Source organism: Scatophagus argus, chromosome 5 (assembly GCF_020382885.2).
Source record: "Scatophagus argus isolate fScaArg1 chromosome 5, fScaArg1.pri, whole genome shotgun sequence".
Lineage (NCBI taxonomy): Eukaryota > Metazoa > Chordata > Actinopteri > Scatophagidae > Scatophagus > Scatophagus argus.
Window position 1 is genome coordinate 18,597,974 of NC_058497.1, and position 22,640 is coordinate 18,620,613.

General features: G+C 40.8%; 1 protein-coding gene across 2 annotated transcripts in view; it reads left to right on the forward strand.

Moving 5' to 3' along the window:
* arhgap32a (Rho GTPase activating protein 32a) overlaps nucleotides 1–11,372 on the forward strand; it is a 28,380-nt gene extending 17,008 nt beyond the window's left edge. The window contains exons 14-22 of one of the 2 annotated variants that reach the window (XM_046389402.1): nucleotides 517–661; nucleotides 1,435–1,517; nucleotides 1,996–2,103; nucleotides 5,770–5,915; nucleotides 6,004–6,217; nucleotides 6,767–6,912; nucleotides 7,027–7,101; nucleotides 7,217–7,891; nucleotides 8,067–11,372. In XM_046389402.1, coding sequence (XP_046245358.1) covers nucleotides 517–661; nucleotides 1,435–1,517; nucleotides 1,996–2,103; nucleotides 5,770–5,915; nucleotides 6,004–6,217; nucleotides 6,767–6,912; nucleotides 7,027–7,101; nucleotides 7,217–7,891; nucleotides 8,067–10,339 — 3,865 coding nt within the window. In that variant the 3' untranslated portion in view covers nucleotides 10,340–11,372. Of the gene's footprint in view, nucleotides 1–516; nucleotides 662–1,434; nucleotides 1,518–1,995; nucleotides 2,104–5,769; nucleotides 5,916–6,003; nucleotides 6,218–6,763; nucleotides 6,913–7,026; nucleotides 7,102–7,216; nucleotides 7,892–8,066 lie in introns of both variants that reach the window. The other variant, XM_046389401.1, reaches the window with a different exon arrangement.
* Nucleotides 11,373–22,640: the final 11,268 nt, after the last annotated feature.

Here is a 22,640-nt window from a genome sequence, read left to right on the forward strand (position 1 = left end):
CTTGATACAAGCTGCTCCGCTCTGAATGGCTGTAATAATTTTCTCATCTGTTTCATGATTGCCAGGGGGAATTCGTGAGACAAAGCACCAGTAGTAGTTAAACTGAGCCACGCGTCATCTGATTGGCTGTTGGCAGCCAATCAAAGGGGATTTTTTCTCACATGAACAAAACTTGTTGACCGTTGCCATATCAGAACATTAAGCCTTCCATCTCAGTGTTTTAGGAAGTGACAAATATCCGCTGACTTCTGGATGATTCTCACAGTTTGCACTCGTTAAGCGTATTGAAGGACCTTCATCTACACGTCACTGTTAAATATTTTTTAGCTTGAGGAGGGATTTTTTTTTACAAATTTGGCTGCTTTTGTTTTTAACAACGTAATGCAGAGAATAAGCCTCATCAAATGTAGCTTGTACTGTTTAAATGTCCATCTTGTTCTTGTTTTGATACTCGCAGATGGGCAGTAGGATGACTCCCACGCTGTTCTATATTTTCTCCTTGTTTCGCTCATCTAGGCACGAGTTTGACTCCGAACAGATCCCTGACCTGACCAGAGACGTGTTCAGACAGGATATCCACTCAGTGGGCTCCCTCTGCAAGCTGTACTTCAGAGAGCTGCCCAACCCGCTGCTCACCTACCAGCTCTACGACAGATTCTCAGTAAGGACCAGAGGAGTGGAACTGGGGCAGGGATAAGAAGGCAGTGGAGGAAGAATTCAGACCCTTAACTTGAGTAAAAGTACTAATACCGCACTGTGAACATACTTCACAACAACTAACAGTCCTTCATCCAAAACCTTAGTTAAGTAAAAGTGGGAAAGTAAAGTCAGTATCAAGATATATTACAATATTCCAGCTAATCCAAGAGGGGGTTTTAACAGTTTATTTATCTTAAGAAGTACGAGAATCAGCACATGAAAGAACTCTTCACCGTTCAGTTTATCACAAACGTTCAATGATACACAGAGCAAGCAAATGTAAAATTCTAACCTGAAAGTAATCAGCAGCTAATGCTGACGGACAAAAATGTAGCCAAGTAACAGTAAAATACTCAAAGAAAGTACAAGTATCTTGAATTTATGCATAAGTACTGTGCTAGAGTAAATGTACTTTGTTACATTCCACGGTTGGCATAGCTGTTTATGATTGTGAGAAGAAAAGGCCACAGAGGACAAATCTCCTGTTTCTCAATGATAAATCAAAGAACTGGAGTAACAATACAAGAATTTCAGTCATTTTTTTAGTGCTGCTGAAAATGGGGTCATTCTATTGAGCTCTCTAGGAACAGCAGGGGATGTGCACGCTGAAACCGAATAGCAGATTAAGTGAGTCAAAACACTGGCTGCTCTGAATATAAAAGGGAAAAAAGAGAGCGAGAAGGTTAAGGCAACAGCCCACTCAGTGATGTGACGCTTTATCCTCTGCCTTCACAGGAGGCCGTGTCTGCAGCCACAGATGAGGAGAGGCTCGTCAAAATCCACAATGTCATCCAGCAGCTGCCTCCTCCGCATTACAGGTCAGGTTTAAAGCTCAATGTTGCACCCTGGTGGCCTGAAGTGTAATTGTTTGATTTCTAGAACAGATTAGTGCTCCATGTGATCACCTCAAACTGTCAGTGCTGTAAAGCAAGTTTGATTTTGTAAAGATGATGTGGCACCAAAAAATGTTTCTTTTAATACTGTCACACCTGCATAGAAAATCCAGCTCTGCGATGTGAAAGTCTTCTAAAAATGGCGGTCTGATCACTTATGAGTGCAGAATAACATTAATGCTGCACGTCAGGCATTTTAAATTAGGTCTGTGGAAAGAAATATTAATCCTGCTCGTGACTGGATGCCCTGAATTTACCAGTTCTGTGACTGTTCTGACTCCACCTGCTGGTAGCAGTGAGGATAACAGTGTTAAAATAAGCATATGATCCTCTTCTGTGACTCAGGATTTTACATATTAGCAGATTAAACAGATCCTGAATCTTTGTCTGTCTTTACCCGCAGGACTCTGGAGTACCTCATGAGACACCTGTCCCACCTGGCCACCTTCAGCTCCATCACTAACATGCACACTAAAAACCTGGCTATTGTCTGGGCGCCAAACCTCCTCAGGTGAGCTTTGACTTGATCATTCTAGATCAGGGGCGAATGACTCATTTGACATTTGCTTTCAAAATAAAACTAGCTTGGTTTTGAAGGCTCTGACGTTTGCGAACATTTCATGCACAAACTGGTGTTTCCCTCGGAGCTTCACATTCAGCTCATTCATGTGCGTCAGTATGTCCACAGTGAAAGCTAAATCACAAAGCCAATCTTTGTCAGTCAGCTCAGGGAAATTGTCAGCTTTGTCTAGTAGCTCCAAAAATCTCTTTGAAAAACTCCCTTCAGGCAGGAGGTTACGGTCCATTCGGACCGAAACCTCACGCCACAAGAACAGTTTCTTCCCCTCTGCTGTTGGACTGTTGAACACCAACTGACTAACATGCACTTCAGTTACTTCAGTACAGGCACTGATTTCTGCTCATGTCATTATCCACCTGCTGTTCATTTGCACTGTTTACCTCACCTACTTGCACTATACTTCCACCCTGCACTACCTCACTTTTGGACTACCTCCAAAACCATATTTATTTTACTTATTTTATTTTGTTTTACCTTATTCTATTTTATTCTACTATTATATGTTACTCGTTACGTGCTATGTATGCACCAATCACCAAGACAAATTCCTAGTAATGTGAAACCTCTTCACTTACATGGCAATAAAGTCAATTCTGATCCTGATTCTGATGAGGTAATCTCCAGTTTGAGCTCCCACACTCGTTGACATATTTTCCCCAAACTTAATCAGGTGTAAGTCCTGGTAATCAACGTCAGATTCTTCAAGAAACTTAATAAACTGACGATGCTGAAGTCCTCTTTCGCCCTCTCCTGGATTCTTTTGAGCAGCCCATAGTTTCTTCCAGTCAGATTTGGCGATCCATCTGTGGTAACATTGGCAAGCGCACTCCAAGGTAGCTTGTGCCTCTCAGTGACCCCCGACACTCATTCATTCAAGTCCATGGCCAAAAACTCTTCCGTCACCTCAAAACTGGCATTAATCCCTCTGATAAAAATTAAAAGCTGGGCGGTGTCCTTTGTGCCAATGAATATAACGTAAATGACTCCGCTTTTTTGTTTAACTTGCTCACTAAATCTTCGTCAATTAGCTCGACATGGCGGCTCACTGTCCTGCGCGATAAGCTAATTTTTCTTGCTCTCAGGACACAAGATACCTGCTGTCTCTACCATGCACTCTTGGGTGGCTGGTCTTTGCTAATTTGAATGCCAGCAAATAACTTGCCTTCGTGCTTGATTCTTGGATGACTATGCTGCCCTCGCACTGCGTTCCAGTCTGCTTGCAGAACTAGACAGCTAGCTAACATGTAAATGAATGGTCGAGATCCCAATAAATCAACAAGGCGCTCTTTTCTTGTTTTTACTGATCTTCAGTCACTCGTACATTCACTTGTATACTTTTTGTAAAACTGCAACAAAATACAGAAATAAAGATACATAAATTCCACGTAATAAATGTGTGTTACATTCAACAGAAATGCTATTGACAGAGCTCGTGACGAGAGCTAGCATGACTAGCCGCTAAACATGAATAACAATCATTACATCTAGAGCCAGAAAAACTAACGTAATCCAGTCAAAATCAGTGTAGTTCCACCTTATATCACAAGCTAACACAAAATATCTACTTACAGACAAATAATGTCCAAGGCTCCAGTGTGTATGTCGAACGTAAATGCAGCAATGAAACTCTATTCACTGAATACAAGAGTAGGAAACTAAACAGGAAGCTTAACTTACGCAGTTAGCGCAGTTGCGCATAACGCCCACACGGTGGCAGTATTTCCTAAGCTAAATCAGCTAAATTAAACTAAGTCAGAGTCAATATAATGCATGACTTCTTATGGAAGGCAGAATAATGACAGTTTGTCAGATAAAGGTGTTTCGCCGAGCCTGCAAACTAGCTGCTCTCAGCGGTAGCCGTCCGTTCTTGCGTTGGCTGGTTGTTAGCGTAATTAGCATGCTTGGTGGAAAAGTGACGGCTGATGTTATACTCCTTTAAAACCTTAGCAGTTCCTTGGCAAATAAGACATACAACCTTTCACCGGACTTGAGTGAAAAAAATATTTGGTTGTCCATTCCTTCTTAAACACTCTGCACTCACTGTCGACTACTTTTCTTTGGCCCACTCGTTGTTACAGATGGGCTCAGACCGGTGGCAGAGTATAGAGCTCGAAAGGCTGACGTAACGGAGTGAGGAAACCGCAATGCATTGTGGGCTTTGCCGGCAACTGAAAACTGTTTACGCCGGCTGCGTGCGTGACGCTGCTATTGTGGTCCGTTGTTTTGTTTTAACAAGTTTAAAACGTGGTGCAAACGTGCTGTGTCGTTAACTGCCACAATCGTTCACATGATCGCCGCGGTTAAAAACAAAACTATCGGGTGAGATTTTTCTCATTTCCAGCGTGGAAGCAAAGCCAAGGACCTCGGAGCTGTTAGCTAACGGAGAGACGCCAGATGGCCTGGGTAGCAGCCGTGAGACGACCAAAGATCACTTTCAACGCAATCACCTGACACATGTTGGTGTGTTCACGGCATTTGGACACTGGTGTTGGTGGTGTTTTTCTGAAAATAACATGAATGGCTGTTAATCTTCCTCTGCTTATTCCTATTTATCCTTAACATGTCATTGATATGTTAGGCACAGGAAAATCTCCTCACCTGTTGCTTGCTCATATGGCGACAAACACCAGGCCTGCGCTTTACAAAGAAAGTTAATAAAACCATGCCTGATGGTGATAAGAAATATTGTAGTTCACTAGCAATATATGAAACTATATTCCAGCTACTTTAATTGAGTCTTAAGTAGTCCTCTGTGAGATCATGCTATTTACTCAAGCAATAATGTCTGAACACTTGTTGTTTTTTCAGTGTAAGTCTTTTCAGTTTATTACAAACATTCTTGTGCAGTGCAGTGACGGTGTTAAAGTTCCAGTAACGGTGCAAATAAGGTGCCAACAGCAAAAGACTGTGTGCCAACAGATACAGAACACTGCAAATGAGGTAACAAATGAAAATACAACGTGCAAACCCAGATAAATATCACTGCACGTTCTCATATGGGTCGACTCCACCAATTTTATTATTTTTTTCGAGGTACCGAGCCTTTGGGACAGGGTCCAGTTTGTCTTGGGACAAGGTCCAGTTTGTCTTGGTACGGTCCATAGCCTTTCTCTTTTGTAAGGTCCATTTTTTCATGGTGTGTCTCTCTCTCTCGTAGCACCATATCTAACGCGAAGTGATGTAAACAAAAAACCACAAAAATGGCGCCCGCAGCCCACAATGCATTGCAATATCACGCGCCCTTTTGAGCCCTATTAACAGAGAGTAGCCCTGGCTCTGCAAAATCAAGCCAATGTATCACCACGCCTAATGCGCCACCTGGTGGAACGCCTGGCATTACAGGACAAGGTCAAATGAATGCAGTCACAATTATGATATGATTTGATTTAGGCAATTCTGTACCAGTCTTTGGCGGGCCGGATGTGTCCCGCCGGCCGTAGTTTGCCCACCCCTGTTCTAGATGGCTCCATGCAAAGTGTTAAACTGGAACTGTTTAAACGCCAGACTTGCTTCCCTCTACTGTTTCTGTGACAGTGAACTGGGGCATGTCTCAGTGGTCCAGTGCTGTGAAATAGGTTGTGCTGTACTGTGTTTCAGATCCAGACAGATCGAGTCAGCCTGTTTTAGTGGCACAGCGGCGTTCATGGAGGTGCGTATCCAGTCGGTGGTGGTGGAGTTCATACTCAACAACACTGAGGCTCTCTTCAGCCCTAAACTCAATTCCATAATACGGGAAAGCACAGGTGGGTCAAAGTAGAAGCAAAACAACAATGAGGCGTCGCTGCTGAGTCTACATGCGTCTCTAACACACTGTAACCAATTCACATTTAGGTAACAACACCTTATCCAGACCTAAGTCTCTGCTGGTCTGCTCCCCATCCACAAAGTTATTGTCTCTGGAGGAGGCCCAGGCTCGCACTCAGGCACAGCTGGGCTCCCCTGCCACCACTCCCTGCCTCACCCACAGCGACTACATCGAGGTTGGGGAGGGACCCGGAGCTCTGCTCGGCAAGTTCCACACAGTCATCGAACTCCCGATGGAGAGGTAGTTTAAGGACTGCCTGACCAGTCCTTTTTATTTATTCTCTTCTTCTTCAGGAGCATGAGTTAGTGTGTCATCATTTGTGATTTGAGTTACCCAGCCATTTTGCTTTTACTGTGTGTGATATTTTCATGTTTTGTAGTGCTGAAACATTTAGTTGATCAACTAATTTGTAAATAGTTAAGACAGTTTTCGTAGTCTGAAAGTAATTCATGTTATTTGCTAATCAAAAATTGATATACAGTCCCAAATATTTGAGACTTTTAAAGTTTGTCACATGGGGATTTGCTGCACTGGGAGTTTCACTGAGTACCTTTGTGTTTGTACACAGCATTTAAAGATGTCTTGAAACCTGAGGAATAGACATTTTGATCACTAAACAATTAATCATATTAAAATATCATGAAAATAAGTTAGTTGGTGCCCTGATGTTTTATATTTTTTTTTTGCCATTTTTTTCAATGTGTTTGTTTCTGCCTGTGTAAGATAACTGGAACTTTTGTTAGATGAAACCGGGAGTATTGAAGATCATTTGTTTCTGTGTTGTAGCAGCAAGCGGCCCCCTGCTAAATCTAAGAAGTCTCCTGTGGGGAACTGGCTCTCCTTTTTCCACCTGGGCAAGTCCCAGTCTGTATCTAAACGTAAACTGAAGCGACACCCCAGCGAGCCTAACGAGATAAAGAGCATTGCACTGCCAGGTCAGATCACTGCTGCTGTTACACAGCCAGAACATGTAGCTTCTGTTTCTCTTTTTAGAACTGATGAGGATTCATTTTATTGCAAAAAATAATTTGCACTGACAACATTTGCAGGAGGAAGAGGAGATAGCGGCACCTTGCGCTCTACCAAAAGTGAGGAATCTCTCACCTCTTTGCATAATGTGGAAGGTAATTGTTCACTAAAATCAGGCATTTTGCACAATACGGTTGGCTCCCACGGGTTTATGTTATCTACATTTTCTAAGTCTCCTCTTAACTACACATGTGTTTATTTTCATCCCAGGCGAACCTCCGAGTTACTGCACCCGCAGACCTCGTTCAACCAGTGAGGCCATTTCTGCTGTCTGTAGAGATGACTTGCGCAACACCAGAAGTATAGACAACCACAGAACTCACCCACTGAATGACAGTCGTAGTGGTGCCGATCGTGTCCGCACTCCAGCATATATTTCACCTCCGCACCAGGAGGACGATCTCGATCTTTGTCCACCAGCTGCGGGCATCTCTAGTTTGGACTTTGACCCCATGTCTTTTCAGTGCAGCCCGCCTTCAGCGACGCCTGGGCTGCAACGCAACAAAGATGGGAATAAATGGAGGAAGAGCGCGGGGTGTTCGAGTGAATCAGAGCCCATCTCTTCTCCTAACAACAATATTAGCTGCTCTCAGTCTCCAGATATTAGCCCGCTTCTCAGTAAAGGTGGGAAGAAGGTTACCTCTAAGCCACTCTCTCCTAAACTCAGGAAGAAATCTTTTAAGACTCAAGTAGATGTTCAGAATACGTCAGCCTCTCCTCCACCTCTTCCTTCTTCTTCTCCCCCAGTGGAACAATGTGAAGCTCCATTGGCAGATGGAAAGGCGGCGAAAGTGCCCTACCAACACTGCAGTCCACTCAGCTCAGCAAGCCAGGCATCAGCCTTGACTGACCTCAGTCAGTCCGCCCAGAACCTGCCTGATCCAGGTCAGTACCACTTTAACATCATGCGTAACATTTATTGGACATAGATAGTATCTATTTAAATAATAAGGCTTTATGTAGTTTCTTATGAAAGCTTTTGTGTCTTGTCCCATCATGTCTTACCATAGCTTTGTTTGTCCTGTCATACTGTAGCGTTGTTTGTCTTATCCCTCCCCAGGAACAGATAGACTTATGAGTTCAGTGTCTGTTCTCCCTCCTCACCCTCCCCTGACGAGTGCTGCACGCAAGTTGGCTTTGGCTCTGGCTGAATCTGCCCAGAAGGCCAGCAGTGTCTCACAGAGAAAAAACAACATCCCATCACACCCTCTCCAAAGAGAAGAAGCTGCTCCCGGCCTGGACAGACCACCCCGACCCTCTGTTCTTGATCTTAAAGTGTACCCCCAGGAGTACTGTGGCCCTCATGTTTCGTCTGTTTCCCAGTGGCAGACATCAGTAGCTGACCCAGTGGAGAGCCACTGCTGCCCTCATCCTGTTACCCATTACCCTGATACCCATTTCCTACCTGCCCACCTCAGCACAGAGCCGTTGCAGGTCACCGATGGACAGGAAAGCGTGTACAATTTCACACCTAATGTCAGCCCGCTCGGGTCGGGGAGCTTGGATGAAGGCAGTGCTGAGAGGAGCAACCGCAGAGAGGAAAAAGAGCTTAGAGATGTCACACAAGCAGAACCCACGTGTCAGAGCATTGGCGTTTCAACACCCACCCAGCCTGTGTGCTCCTCTCAGAGCCCGTCAACCTCTCCTGTGTATGTGAACACTGACTCTATCAATATATTTAATTTCCGTGCTGTTCTGGCAGAGGCCTCCATGCCTGCCTCAGTCGAAGAGGTCCTTCCACGTCCATTACAGCCCTCCTCCAGTCATCACTACAGCCCGGATGAGGACAGACCTGTAGGCCTGGTTGAGAATGTCTATAGTAATCATCATCATCGTCATCGGCATTGGCCAATTCAAACAGGAAGAATGCCTGCACCTCACTGCCCTCGGCCCGATGCTCTGCCACATCACCTTGTGAGGCCAAAGAGTATGTACAGGCAATCCTCTGAAAGCCGCTACAGCACTTTAGGGTTAAGGCACCCTTTGTCACCTCAGTGCAGACGCTACCATAGAGATGAGCACCTTATCAGTGGCTGCCACAGGCAACAAAGCCCGTGGCAAAGGTCAGAAGACAGACTAGTCGGCCACCCAGCCATCCGTAGGGCTCGCTCCTTCCATGCCCCTCAGATTAGTCACTACGAGCTGGCAGGCACAGAAATCCTGCCCCCTGACACCATGTTTTATGTCGAGCAAACGTCAAGCCAGGAAGTGCCCTATCAAAGGCTGGTTCAGACGGGCATCCAGCCTGTTCGACCACACTATGACAACCCACGTGCTGACTATCGTTACAGCCCGTATTCTGATGTGAACCCAGTAGATGGTTCCTGCTATTATGTAGAGCCCTGCCAGGAAAGTGGGATCCGACACAGTCAGTCGTACACCATGCGTTCCACAAGGGATGGTGGACAATCAGATTACTACAACTACTCTCCACGCCGCATCCCTCCTGTGAACAGGGAGCTCTACATAGAAAGCAGGGACACTGTTGTTTACCAGGCTAGAGACTCAGAAGTTTTTGAAAGAGTCATATATCAACCAGTCAAGCAGGAGAGTAAGTCCAGACATAAAAATACATGTCCAGCTGCGTTTCCTCCCGAGAGCCCGGACTCGGCAACTGACACAAGAAACAGAGACATAATGCACACAAGAAGCAAGTCAGACCCTGGAAACGGCTGCCTTCTGTCCAGCAACAGAACAGAAAATCTAAATTCTGTGTTAGGTACGTCACCAACATCCCTGAGGTCTCAACAGGCCGACCCTGAGGTCACCAAGCAGCAGTATAGTCACCGGCTGAATGTTGAGCCAGGATCATCGAGGCGGATTCAGATCAGGCAGCAGCCACCACTTCGCAAAGTCCCCTCGCTTCCAGAAAGGGCCTGTCCCAACCTCAAGAACGTGGAGCACAATAACAGAAGCCATACGCGGGGTCATGACCAGGATCGATTAATGACCAGTGCTGTCAACAGCTACTCTGGTGCTGTGAAACCCGGCATCCTTCGGAGACCGGGGAGATCACAGAGCACCAGAGAAAATCGTCACCACTACCATCAGCATTCCAAATCCCCTCTGGATCCTGAACATCTGGGATCCTTTTCCACTCAGCCCAACAGAAGGACTCAGAGCACTAAAGTCAGGCCCACACAATATGACCACATGGAGGGGTATTATGCGCTGCCCAAACTTAAACCCACAAGATCTGGTAAAGCCGCGGCCGGATATTTGCCTGGCCAGGGTTGCATGTCTCCCCTCGGGCACAGACTGCTGTCCAAGGCTCTGGGTCATGAGGCTTTTTATCACGCTGCACCGAGATCAGAGGCCGGGGTGTACGAGTGATTCTGACCACTGGTTTTATCTGATTCCACATCGGGGCCAAAGGAGAACAGCACTTTATCCTCTGCCAGACCAACAGACTGTTGTGTTGAAAGCGTGTTCGTTTTAACCTTCAGGAGCTGCTAAAAAGTGTGAAGTGAGGCTGCTGCTGGGGATCCTTCTGTCGCCTTCACTGTTAGCTTCATACGTTGCAGTGGCTTTTGAGGGAGCTCAAAGGGAACAAGTGAATCATATGCAGATATTGTCTTAAATTTAGAGGTTTGAAACAGTAAGAGAGGCATGTTGGAGAAAATGGTGGCTTATATATTTTATTTAATGTCTAAACAAGAGATGAAAAGCTAAAGTAACTGGTTTTGTTAATATGACTTAAGTATAGGAATGTGTACAAAATAACATTCATTTTAAATGTATTATATTTGTATAAATAACACACAGCTAACATGTGGCCAATGTACTGTACATTTTGTTTTCTATTCTAGTCTGCTCAGACTTCAACAAGCACTTTTGAGAATAACTGTGTCTGAAACACATTGTCTTAACGTGGTGTACATGAAGCCTCTTGATATACAGTATATATTTTTTCTCTACAAAACGGCTTGCTTTGAATCATCGTTAAATATTAAATTAGCACTTTTGGGGTATAAAATGGATAACCTCACAGTTTCTGACTTTTGGCTTTTTTCTTCATTATCACACATTGTATAATGCATTCTTAAAATAACAACCACAATTTCTGTTAAGGTCAAAGCTACTGTGGCAAAATATGCTATACATACAGTCAATGCAAATGAGCTCATTCAGTTAGGTGAAAAAGTGTATTTTGTATGGCATTGTGGTTTTGTCACAAAAATGAATTTTTCTTTCCTCTTTTAGGGAACTTTTAACAATGTGGTGTTTTACATAAATTATGAGGTTGTTTTATTCATTGAAGATGCTATTTCAGATCATGTAGATGAGGATATTCTGTTAAGACATGTTAAATGCGTTATTTTAGTGAGAGTCTTAAAAAAAAAATAAAGATATACTATATCAATGATCTTAGTTTGTTGAACTGTTTTGTGTTTAGTGTATTTTAGAGGAGATAATTGGAGCAGTAGCTCCCATTTTTCTCTAGTTTCACTGGTTAAAATAAAACACAGCCGCTTACCAAAAAGTAGACAATTTACATTTACAAAAATATGCAGCTGAACTGTTGAGGTTTTACTCCATCTTGCGCCTACTCTACCCACAATGCAACTCATTCACAGTGATTGGTCAGAGATCTGGGACTTCTAAGTGCTTGGGTGGTCACTTTTTAAAGCCAGAAAGACTGGAACCTGAAAAGTTGTTTATCAAGCAAATCTTTGCTTTAACTCCAATATTACACATTACACATACAGGAGTCCTGACAACTAATTATGAATTAAAACAGAGATTATTTATTTAGTCATTCATTCATTCATTATTTAGTGTTCATGAAGACACGTTCAGGATTTTCCTCCTCCTGCTGCTGCTAACCACAATTAGACTTCCCTGCAGATCTTTACCGACTTCTCATTTTTATACAGTCTAAATCTGTATTCTAGATTTACACATCTGTGCACATGGTTTATAAAAACATGCTCTTTACTTCACACAATCCATGTCCACAGGTTTGCAGTCTCTGAATGTGTCAGTTGAGGTGAACAAGTCCAAATCAACCAGTATGAAATTTCAACTCCATGATGTGTTTCTCCACTGTTAGGTTTTAGTTTATGTGGAGATGATTCTGCGTCTGCATTTAACATCATCTGGAAAATTTGTCATTGCTTTTGACAAATTAACCCTTAAGAACCCAGACCCATTTTTCTTCATAGGAAGATTGTGGGGTACATAAAACGGATCAAATGGACCACATGTAACACATCGAATTTCCCTTTTGGGGATCTATAAAGAATTATCTTATTTCTGAAGCTGTTTGGGAAAAAGTACCTCCAGGTGTCCAAGATCTGTACTGTTACACATAAGTTACATTGGGTGTTTATAACAATTTTTTTCTGCATTTTTAAGTTTGTGACACCTGTGTCACTGTGGGTTCTTATGGTTTTAAGTAATATAATTATAATGCATATTGCAATTTAATTGAACAGAGTTATACGCATAGAGTGACACGACTAGTTTGCGTGTTTTGTCAGTGATAATAATTATAGAAAATGACAATGTGTCAGCCTACAAGCTGGCCTCAAATAGAGATAAGGAGCAGTTTGTATCTGTCTGGTAAATTCACCTCCTAATTTTTTAAACTTTTCAGTCTTCAGCCACACAGCCTTGTGTTATGTTATTTATCAGACTTGACTCAGTGTTGTAAAGGCTTTATACAACCTTTTTTCAAAAATGCACCCATCTAGCTCCAGTTTGTGCCTTTCATGTGTCAGCATGTGTTTGGGTCACAGAGGTAACCATCAGTTTTCTCTTTGGGAATTCTCAGAACAGCAGTAAGTGTTCTTAAATTCCTCTCTGGGTTACACCATTGCCAGTTAATTATCTTCAAGCGAAACTGGTTATCTGTGCTACCTTGAATATCTGCTAATAAAGGCGCTTGAATGATTTCCCCTTCTCAGATGTGTGTCATTTCAGTACTTTTAAGACCTTGAGAAGTAAAAGGTAGTCTCTACCAGAAGAAGAAGAAGCAGAAAAATAAGGAAAAACACAGAAAAACAAGCAATTATTGTATCTTTTTATCCTTTTTTTTTATTTCCTGTTAATCATCTAGCTGACACCCCAGGAGGAGCTATGTTGGAGTACTTGTAGTTTAATAGAGGCTTATTCTCACCACCAGGTGGCACTGTAGCTCTGAGGAAATGACAAGGCTCCTATTGCATTCTGGGGGAGATCACAGACTTGATTTGCTTCTCAGACACCTCGTATGGGTTCAGAAACATTTCAGAGGATCGTGACTGTTTTATTGTTTGTATTGCTATTGAAGTTTTAGTGGAGGTCATTATTAGAGCCACCTTGATTTGATGTAGATACATTCATTCAGATCTGTCCAGTTGACTACAGTATAAAATGACCTTAGCTGTAGATATCTCTGTAAATGCTTTGAAAACAACTATGAGGCTATTTCTCACATAAGCTTCCTACTATAGAAAGCCCATCCAATCACGGTTTAAGCGCGTTGAGTGGCTGGAGGATAATCAGTGGGAATCGGCCAAGGTTGTCCAAAGTGCCTTGGGAATTGCTGCTTTGTTGGAAATTATTAAAGTGTTCCCCCTCAGATCAAAACAGCCTCCCATTCACAGCTGACTGAAAGGCCTGGTCTGTAGCAAAAACCATTAAGAGAGCCTGTGGACTCAAAGCAATGTCTCCTGGCAGCCCTGCATTGCTCCTGGAGCAGCGAGCCATTGTTTATTCATCGGCGCATTGGCATTCAAAGTGCATCCTCACTGTTCTCTCTCATAACCAACAAGTTGCAATTTTTATGCATGTGAAGGTTGAAGGCAAATTATTTATGGGAGACTGGACCTGAGGAAAGAGAACGGCCTCTAGCAAAATGGTTTACGTTGAGAGCAATCCTTTTCTATAGGCTATTGAATTCGCTGGATCACAGCAAGATATGCATGTATTATTCAGCATTTCAGAGAAAGAAATGTTGCCCTGCTAGACAGCCTTCTGCTTTTTGGACATTGTGATGCATTTGAGACACGCTACCTTTCAAGATCAGGTTAAAGTCTTATTTTTCAGTGGGGGGCAAATGAAATGAGTGGACAAAAAAGGCCCTCCAGTGTCCCTCCCTCCTCGTTTTCACCTCACCTGCAGCAGTGATGGTTTAAAAGTGAGAAATGTCTGAGCAGAAATTGCGTGTGCGCGCCTTGATGTGTCTCAATCGGAAGGAATGCAGCACACAAAGTTGAGGTTCAGCTGTAAAGGGAAGGAACTTTCACCTGTATGAGAAATTATTCAAGAGCATCTGGTGTCGTCCAGATGCGGAGATGGGATGTGTGGTGCCAAACACCAGCAGCTGCAAGGTGAAAGGACTGTCCCCTCTCCAGGGGCAGGTGATCTGAGGGGTAATAGTTGCCCTGCACACTTGTGGAGATGACTCTTCAGAATTTAACCAAAGTGTGCATTATAGACACTTTACATTCTGGGGGAATAATTCAATCCTTAATGGTTCTTACTGCGACTGCAGTCTGCAGATCTGTTAGTAATATAGCACATGGCAGGAGCTGTGTTTCTTTGGTTCACAGCACTTCAGTGGCTCCATAAAGAACCATTTCTGGTTCTTCATTACAGCGTAATGTTCCATTACAAAATATTATTGGAACTTTATGAACACTTTCTCGTTTTTTTCTTTGATGGATCTTGACTGTGAAGTGCAGAGCATATTTAAATACTAAAATGGTGCAGTAGAAGCATCTACTTTGAAAAACTTTCATCCAAAAGATATGAATCTTGCTGGGGTTTATTTTGGAATTCATCAGTCTAAATATGTGTTGCTTTTTTTCCCCGGCTCATGACTATGTATTAAGAAATAATGTCTGTGTTTAAATGACGCTTTGCAATGGCCTGAAAGAATTTTTGGTAAACACATAAAGCACTATCACATCTTATTACAAGCAGCAACAACTTTGGTGCTTTTCCTTGTTCATGTGACTGAGGAAAATTCTGATCTGCACTCTGCCATCCTAACTCGGTGCCACATTGTCCTAAGTGTTGACGGTTAGGAGATGAATTTCACAAGAGCTAAACAAGAAGATGGCAGTTTCTACTTTTAGGCACGTTCCTGTTATCTTTTAACACCTCTCCGATAATGGAGTTAGGAGGAGGCTGCTGCATTTTGTGCCATAGTCTTCAATGAATTTTAGATTTTCTATCATTCTTGTATGTTTTCGTAAGATGTAGTGATGCCACTGATAAGAGAAGGATCATCTACGGCTCACTTAATTGTCTAGTTAACATGACAATAGATTCTAATTTAATTACAGCAACCAAGAGAACCTTGTTAGTACTTCAGATAACCAATTAGACCCTGGCTATGGGCAGAAAAATATATTTTATTCAAGTGTATCCATGGTTTTTGAAATAAAAAATCAGCTGCTTTTCAGAGGGAGCGATGGAGGAGAGCAGGGACGCAATGCTTAGTGATTGAATAAGTGATTAGACCTCAGGTTTACACAAAGGCTCCTCACTTGCAGTAATGGCCGCCTATTAGGGCTCAGTTTTTTAATTTGACATTCACATGCATATCAAAGTGACTAAGCAACTAAATGACTGTGTGCTGCTTGCCCATACAATGCAAGACTCAGTTTGTGTTGCAAATAATGCCCTTGACCTTTAACTAATGAATAATAGCCCGAAAAACACAATGTAATTATCCAAGGCATTACAGTTGGTTCAAAAGGTAACCACCAGTTGAATAAGCTTTAGCCATGTGAATCCATTTAGGGCATTTACTTGTAAATGATACATCTGTTATTTTGGGGCATGATGCTGAATACAGTTCAGTGATCCTGAATTTAACAAAATTTAAAACCATTAAGCATTACTAATGAGGAAAAGGAACAAAAGACAAAAAATTAAATAGGTTCCAGGCAACAGGGGGACTGGGTTTTATCCATTGAAAAAATAAAGCTTCCATCTGCATCACTGAGGATTTAGTGTAGCCTAACCATCAGATGAGAGGTCAAAGTAAACAAGCCCTTGCTCAGTTGCTTTGCAGACTCAAAGGTCGTTGATAATGTTGTGCCACTGCTGCAGGTGGACATGCTAATTTACAGCTGGCCAGTGACCCTGTGGTCAGACTGGTAAGATCCACACACAAGATAGTCAGGCAATGAAAATTATATGTTAGGGAGGAAACTTCTGACTAAGCAGAAAAGCAATTACATCCATGCAGTCATTTAACCGTCTAGAACAGAGAGGCCCACTTGCTTCAGGCTCCTCCTTATGTAATTTCACAAGTGTTTAATTTATGCATTTAAGACCTCAATTTAATTTCTGCATTAAGAAACAAAGCATGCTCGGATATAATTTATCTTTCTGACATGCCCTTTTTAAATTGGACTAAATCAAATATGCCTCAGGGTGGAGGTGGAAATGTTGTCTTTGAAATAAAATCTTTTTTTTAAGGTGTCTCAGCAACCACTTGCACATGTATTAGGTCATATGGTTAAACGTTAACTAATTGCATTACCTCCCCTCTCTGTTTATGTTGCATGCTTTCCTCGTAATTTGAAAAATAAAAATAAAGTTCGTAATGTGCTTGTATTCCAAAAATCATCTGATGAATTAATGCTCTAATAGAAGTGCATCGACGGCTCACTGAGCTTCAATAACGAAACTCTTTTGCTATTAATTAGAGGTAAATAATACAGACATCGATCAACTTCATGCATAAATGCAGCAAAATTGTTATTTTTATTTTCTTTTATATAGACTGAGCAAAACAAGCCTTTAACATGTGGAGCAGGAAGGACCTAATGATGTGTTTAAAGGTAATTATCAACATAATTGGAAAAGGTTGTTCATCTTCACGTTTGTTATAATCACTCAAGGCCTAAAATAAAATTCTATGAATAACACAATATTCTTGGTACTACTACTGTTCCCCAACATTAATTAACCATTGTAGAAAAAGTGTGTTCCATCTTGTTTCCATTAACTTGTCTCTTTTGTTCTTTTCTGTACACATTTTTCTTGTTTCAGTAGCTCAGTTTTCCTTTGTTCACATCACAATGACATGGTAAGAGTACGCTAACACTGGGTACTTACTACATCTCAGGCTCAGACTTTCATGTCTTAAAATGAATACCCAGTGATAGCACAAGAATTATACTTTAGATGATGGCTTTCCTCGTCTGGTTGCGGTTTCTTTACACTCAGTCTGTGTACAGTCTGAACTGTTGTGTGAAAGTAAACGCAGAGTAGATGTGGAGAGATGACCACACAGACAAACTAACAGCTCTGCTCAGCGTTGTTTTACCAAGAAAAATCTGAATCCTTTGCACAGCTGAACAATTGAAATGAATACCAAACAGTTCTCTGTATGTTTTCTGCAAACCTTCTAATCCAGTTTTTTTTAATCTGTGCTGGTTTATAAAGCCAAAACACAGTAACTAGACTTAAGACATTTTACCATCAAAATAATTATTGTTACATCATACCAAATAAGTGTGTCATTTCTGACAAGAAACACAACATGAAAAGTAAAACCAAACTACAGTGACTGCACTCAACCTTATTAAGGCTGGCTGGTGAAATAGATGCTAGCTAAACCTTATTTCTTTCCTTTTTCCGGCGTTACATGGATTCGAAGAAACAATTTTGATGCTCCAAACTGAGTTTATTATATCACATAAATAAGACAAAAGTTAAATCTTGAATCTAGAAGGCTGAAAGAAGGCTGACTGAAGTGGAAACTAGATTTCATGTGCTTAAACTACCTTTAAAACATATATTTAGTGTATTTAATTTACACTATCAATCAATATGAAAGACATGAAATTAAGGTTTTACATACATATGTTGTAAAGTGTAAAGTGTGTTGATTGATTGACGATGCCAACTCATACATTCAGTAACATTTGTTTTCTCCATTCTGTGGCTAGCTAACTTTAGCTACTTGTAGTAATAATGAAAAGGCAGCAAAACACTCTTTCACTCCCCTTTCTTTTCATTGCTTATTTATTTGTGATGCATTTGAAAAGAAACATGACAATGTAAGCCTGTTAAACTTGGCCAGCCTTTCCTGCATCCACAACAGCTGGCGGAAATGAAAACTAATTTAACTACATTTTCGTAGCTTAACTTATTAGATGAGCTTCACATCTGCCTGCAGTGCAACTTTTCCTCAGAATGGATGTTTCGAATGCGTCTTTGTTTGCTCGGTACAATAAAGTAAATGAAATAAGTCAAACTAATAAACAGTACTTGTGTTCATTTCACTACCACCTACTACATGCTCACTATGTAAAACTAATAAGCTAGATGCTGACTACCTATTAGCCTAATAATGTTAACATGGTGAGACTACTGGTAAAGTCTAACATTTGATCATGTGGACTAATGTACTATGAGGAACAGTGGTTATATAACCTTGAAAACGAGCCAAACATTTTGTTTGCAGATGCTTTTGTAATGTACTCTTGACCAAACAGAGTGGCCTATTTAAGTGTTTGTTTTTTGGGTTTTATCCTTTATAAAATCTGTGAAAATTGTTATACAGTTTTACAGCTTTTGTATCTATAATACAGTTTGGCTGAGAGCCTTAAATCCTTTTCTTTTAATCAACTGACTGTTTCTTCAGTCACTGCTCTCTGTCTACCTAAGGCAGTGCATTGTGTTACTATCTCTAACTCTTATTTCAAAACAGACTGACTGTAATGGTTACAAAGCATGAAGGAGATAATTTTTTTTTAACTTATCCACATCTTCCAAAATGGAATTGAAATTAAGTTCAAGCTCCTTCAAGCTGATGAACTTCATCCCATGATGCCTTTTTTCCTTGTGTTTGAATTCAATGCCAATTTAATTAAAACATGTAACTTTTAATTACCTAACTGATTAATTTAATAAGTGAAAATAGACTCAGAGTGATAAATTATTGAGGTGGCAATGTTCCTGCTTGCAACTCACCGTCTCACTGAGGCTCCCTTTGACTTCAAGGCTGTGTACAGACATTTTTAAAGACTGTAACAGACTTTTCCACAAAAATAGAACACTTTCATATGCAGAAGACAACACACACCACACAAAAACATAAGTGAGAAAACATCCATGGAGGTGCTGCGGTGTATCAGAAAGGAAGCTGGATGACTACATAAACTTTTAGTGCAACAATGCCAAATGATGGCATTTTTACAGCTATCTTGAAAAGATAATCATGAACAGCTATCTAAGTGTTTCAAATTAAAAATCGACTTTAAATGAAAATTAATCATGTATCAACAATGCTAAATATGATAGAGAGATAACAGTAGCAGAATGAAAGATAACAGAAGAGAGGACGGGGGGAAGTTTGCTTTGTATCTGGCTGGTATGAAGAGGAACTTCAATATAAATTTGGCAAAAGAAAACTTTCCTTTTGCCTCTGCAGAAAGGAGTCACCTTGAGATTTAGTTGAGGAAACTTCAGAGGATGCTGCTTGAAGCTTCGGCTCAGCAGATAATTACAGATTTCCTGTCTGAAACACTTAACCTTTTTTTTTGTTTTGGGTAGAGGAATAAGATAAACCTAGTTTTTCATCGCTTTTTCTAATTAATCACACCTAAAACTTCCACATCAATTTTGAGCACATTTCCTCCTTCTGGTAAACATCAATCTCTGATTAAGTATTAAACATCAAGCAGCAACATCACTGACATTAGAGCCTATAGTGCTGTTCACAGCATCTTTCGGTTTGGAGTTAATCACCTCACAAACACACATCTCTTTTCCCTGACACTTTCATACAGGATTAACAGGCTGGGTGTGTGTGCTTTAATTAATGCAGATTTCTCTGGGTCATACTGTAGCAGTCGGAGATAATTGTGTTGTGGTTATCACAGGCTTCAGGTGCTTGTCCTTCATCATTGTTTGAAACCGCTAGCTCAACTGTTTCATGGAAAATGACTTGGCATTTCCCACCCCCCACCCCCCCAACACTTTGAAGATCCAAAAGAAGTCAGATGATGTTTTCTCTTTAACTCTGCATGGTTTGAGTTTGTCAGATTGGGATTAGTTTTCCGTTTTCTTTTTTTTTTCTTTTAAACCCAGCTTCTCTTACAGTGTTTTATAGCTGTTTTGGTTCGGTTTTGACATGGTGTAGAACTTAACACTGGCTTGCTAAAATCTTACCTTTAAATTGCTGCATGTGCTCAGTCAGTTTCCTCGCATTAGGATATGTTTTGCATGCTTTACCGAGTGCAAACAGCATTTATCCTGATTTTACTCCCCCCAGTTGTGCATCATTACAACATAAATGTGTGGCAGTAAATAAAAGAAATAAAACAAGGAAAATAATTGTGATTGATTTTGTTTAATCTTTGACAATTTTTTTGCAATGCTTTGGCTGTTAAATTAGCGTAAACTGTGGTTTACTGCAACGTTGCACGCTCCCCAGCGTCACTGTGACGGCTAGCTTGCTGTATTTTGCATGGCTGATGGAAAGTGGTCTGAGGTGACCTGAATACAGAACAGAGGCTTAGATCTGATGCAGTGAAATACAGTCACAGTCATTGTTTTGCTCTGTATGCAGGACTTACTGTAGTGTAAAATTCATACTGTACACTAGACGGCATTGTTTATATTTACAGTAGGATACATGCATTATGTAAATAAAATCTCTACATTATTGCCTTCTAACTAGCTAACCTCCTGTGGTTTTTATTTCTGCAGCTGAAAGGGAAAACAGGTCTACGTTGGACAAATGGTTGAAATTAGCTAAAGGTAATAAATAAATGGCAAAAAGGTTAAATTGTTGTTGTTATTATTATAGTTATTATTATTATGGGCAATGAATTCAATGATTGATATACTCAGCTTGTGGTAGAAGTACAAAGTGCAAATTAGGGACATGACTTGGTCAGAATTACTCATAATATGTAAGTACTTTGCCTCTCACAAACGCACATGAAACCAAACCCCGTATTATACTGGAACCAACAAAACACACTTATACTAGTGACATGCTTTCACATACAAAAGTGAAACACTCTCATGCTGAAATATTATAAACTCACATGCATAACTGAAGCAGCCTCATGAAAACTACTGAAAAGCTCGAGAAGTTTCCCCATATACACAGCTGAAATGCTCTCATAATGTTGTAAAATATCTCAATACAGTCGTGAATACGAGTATTAGATTCAAAAAGGAAGGCCTTTCTTTCATCTGAAGGAAACTGAATTTGAAGTGCTTTTGAAATCCGTACATCCTGCCAGTAAATACTGTATACAGTATGTGCATTTCTATCAATATGTACGTCCAGATATATATATATACATACACATAAATAGGCTACATGTATATGTATGGTAAATCTGATTAATGTTCCCAATAGTGTGCCCTTTCATTTGACAGTAGTATTTGCTGACAGCTTTTTAAAATGCAATGATTAATATTCAGTGATAAACATATACAATGTTTTGATGTGCTGCATCGTGTGTCAGCTGGTGTGATAAAGATGTTTTCATTTTGTTTGCTATGGGACCAAAGTACAATTTTTTCTTATTTTTTTTTTTTTTTCCAAATTGAAATTCTGTTGCAGAAAGTGAGCCAAAATGATTGTGAAACACTGTATCAACTATTTCTCTGTGAGCAGTCATCATGCATTTTTAATTTTAGGTAGAAGCTTATTTTTTTTTATCTTGTATGTAAAATTGTCTAAATTTTCTGATGGAGCAAATAAGAAAAAAGCCCTTGAGCTTTAAAATGTGATTTAAAAGCACCGTACTAGGGGGATTTGTTCTCTTGTTAACAAGTAAATCTGCCAATAAATAAGTAAAAAAGAATTATGCAAGTCCTTTAGTGATTGTGCTAAACAGGAGTGACATAGATGGAGATAAGTGTGCAGACAGAGCCTGTTGCATTTGCCTTTGTTCACTCACTATTTATTCCCACATCATTTAATTATACCTCAGCCAAGCCAAGTGCTACATGCCATCAATCTCAATCAATCAATTAGCCAACTAAACAAGCCATGCTCAGACATTCGTTCACTCTCAATTTCCCCATTGTGCTAATTACACTTAAACATGTCATTCCAAATTAAAACTGAACATTTAAATGGGATTAGTAGCATCTAACTGAAACATCACCGTTCTACATTCATGAACTCACAAAGCACTGACAGGAGGTACAGTCGAACACCAAATGCTTGCACCTGCTTTAAGTGAGGTGGTGCAGTGATTAGCACTGTCGCCTCATAGCAAGAGGGTTCCAGGTTCGAATCCCGGTCTGGGCCCTTCTATGTGGAGTTTGCATGTTCTCCCTGTGCCTGTGTGGGTTTTCTCTGGGTACTCTGGCTTCCTCCCACAATACCAAACACCAAAACATGCACATTAGGTTAATTGGCTAACCTGCATTGCCCCTAGGTCTGAGTGTGAGAGTGTGTGGTTGTCTGTCTTTGTGTGTTGGCCCTGCAATTGACCCGTGACCCTGACAGATAAGCGGTATAGAAAATGGATGGATGAATGGATTCATTTAAAGAGTTTAACCTAAAAAAATTTGTACTTTCTCAGAATTTATGAAGTTAAAAAAATATCAGTAGGCAGGTATTTAAGATTCCTTGTGGGAAACATTACATTTCAATGATTTTATGAGTAAGGGAAAGAAAGAAAAGTGGCTGGTTTCTAGGGTTAAACTA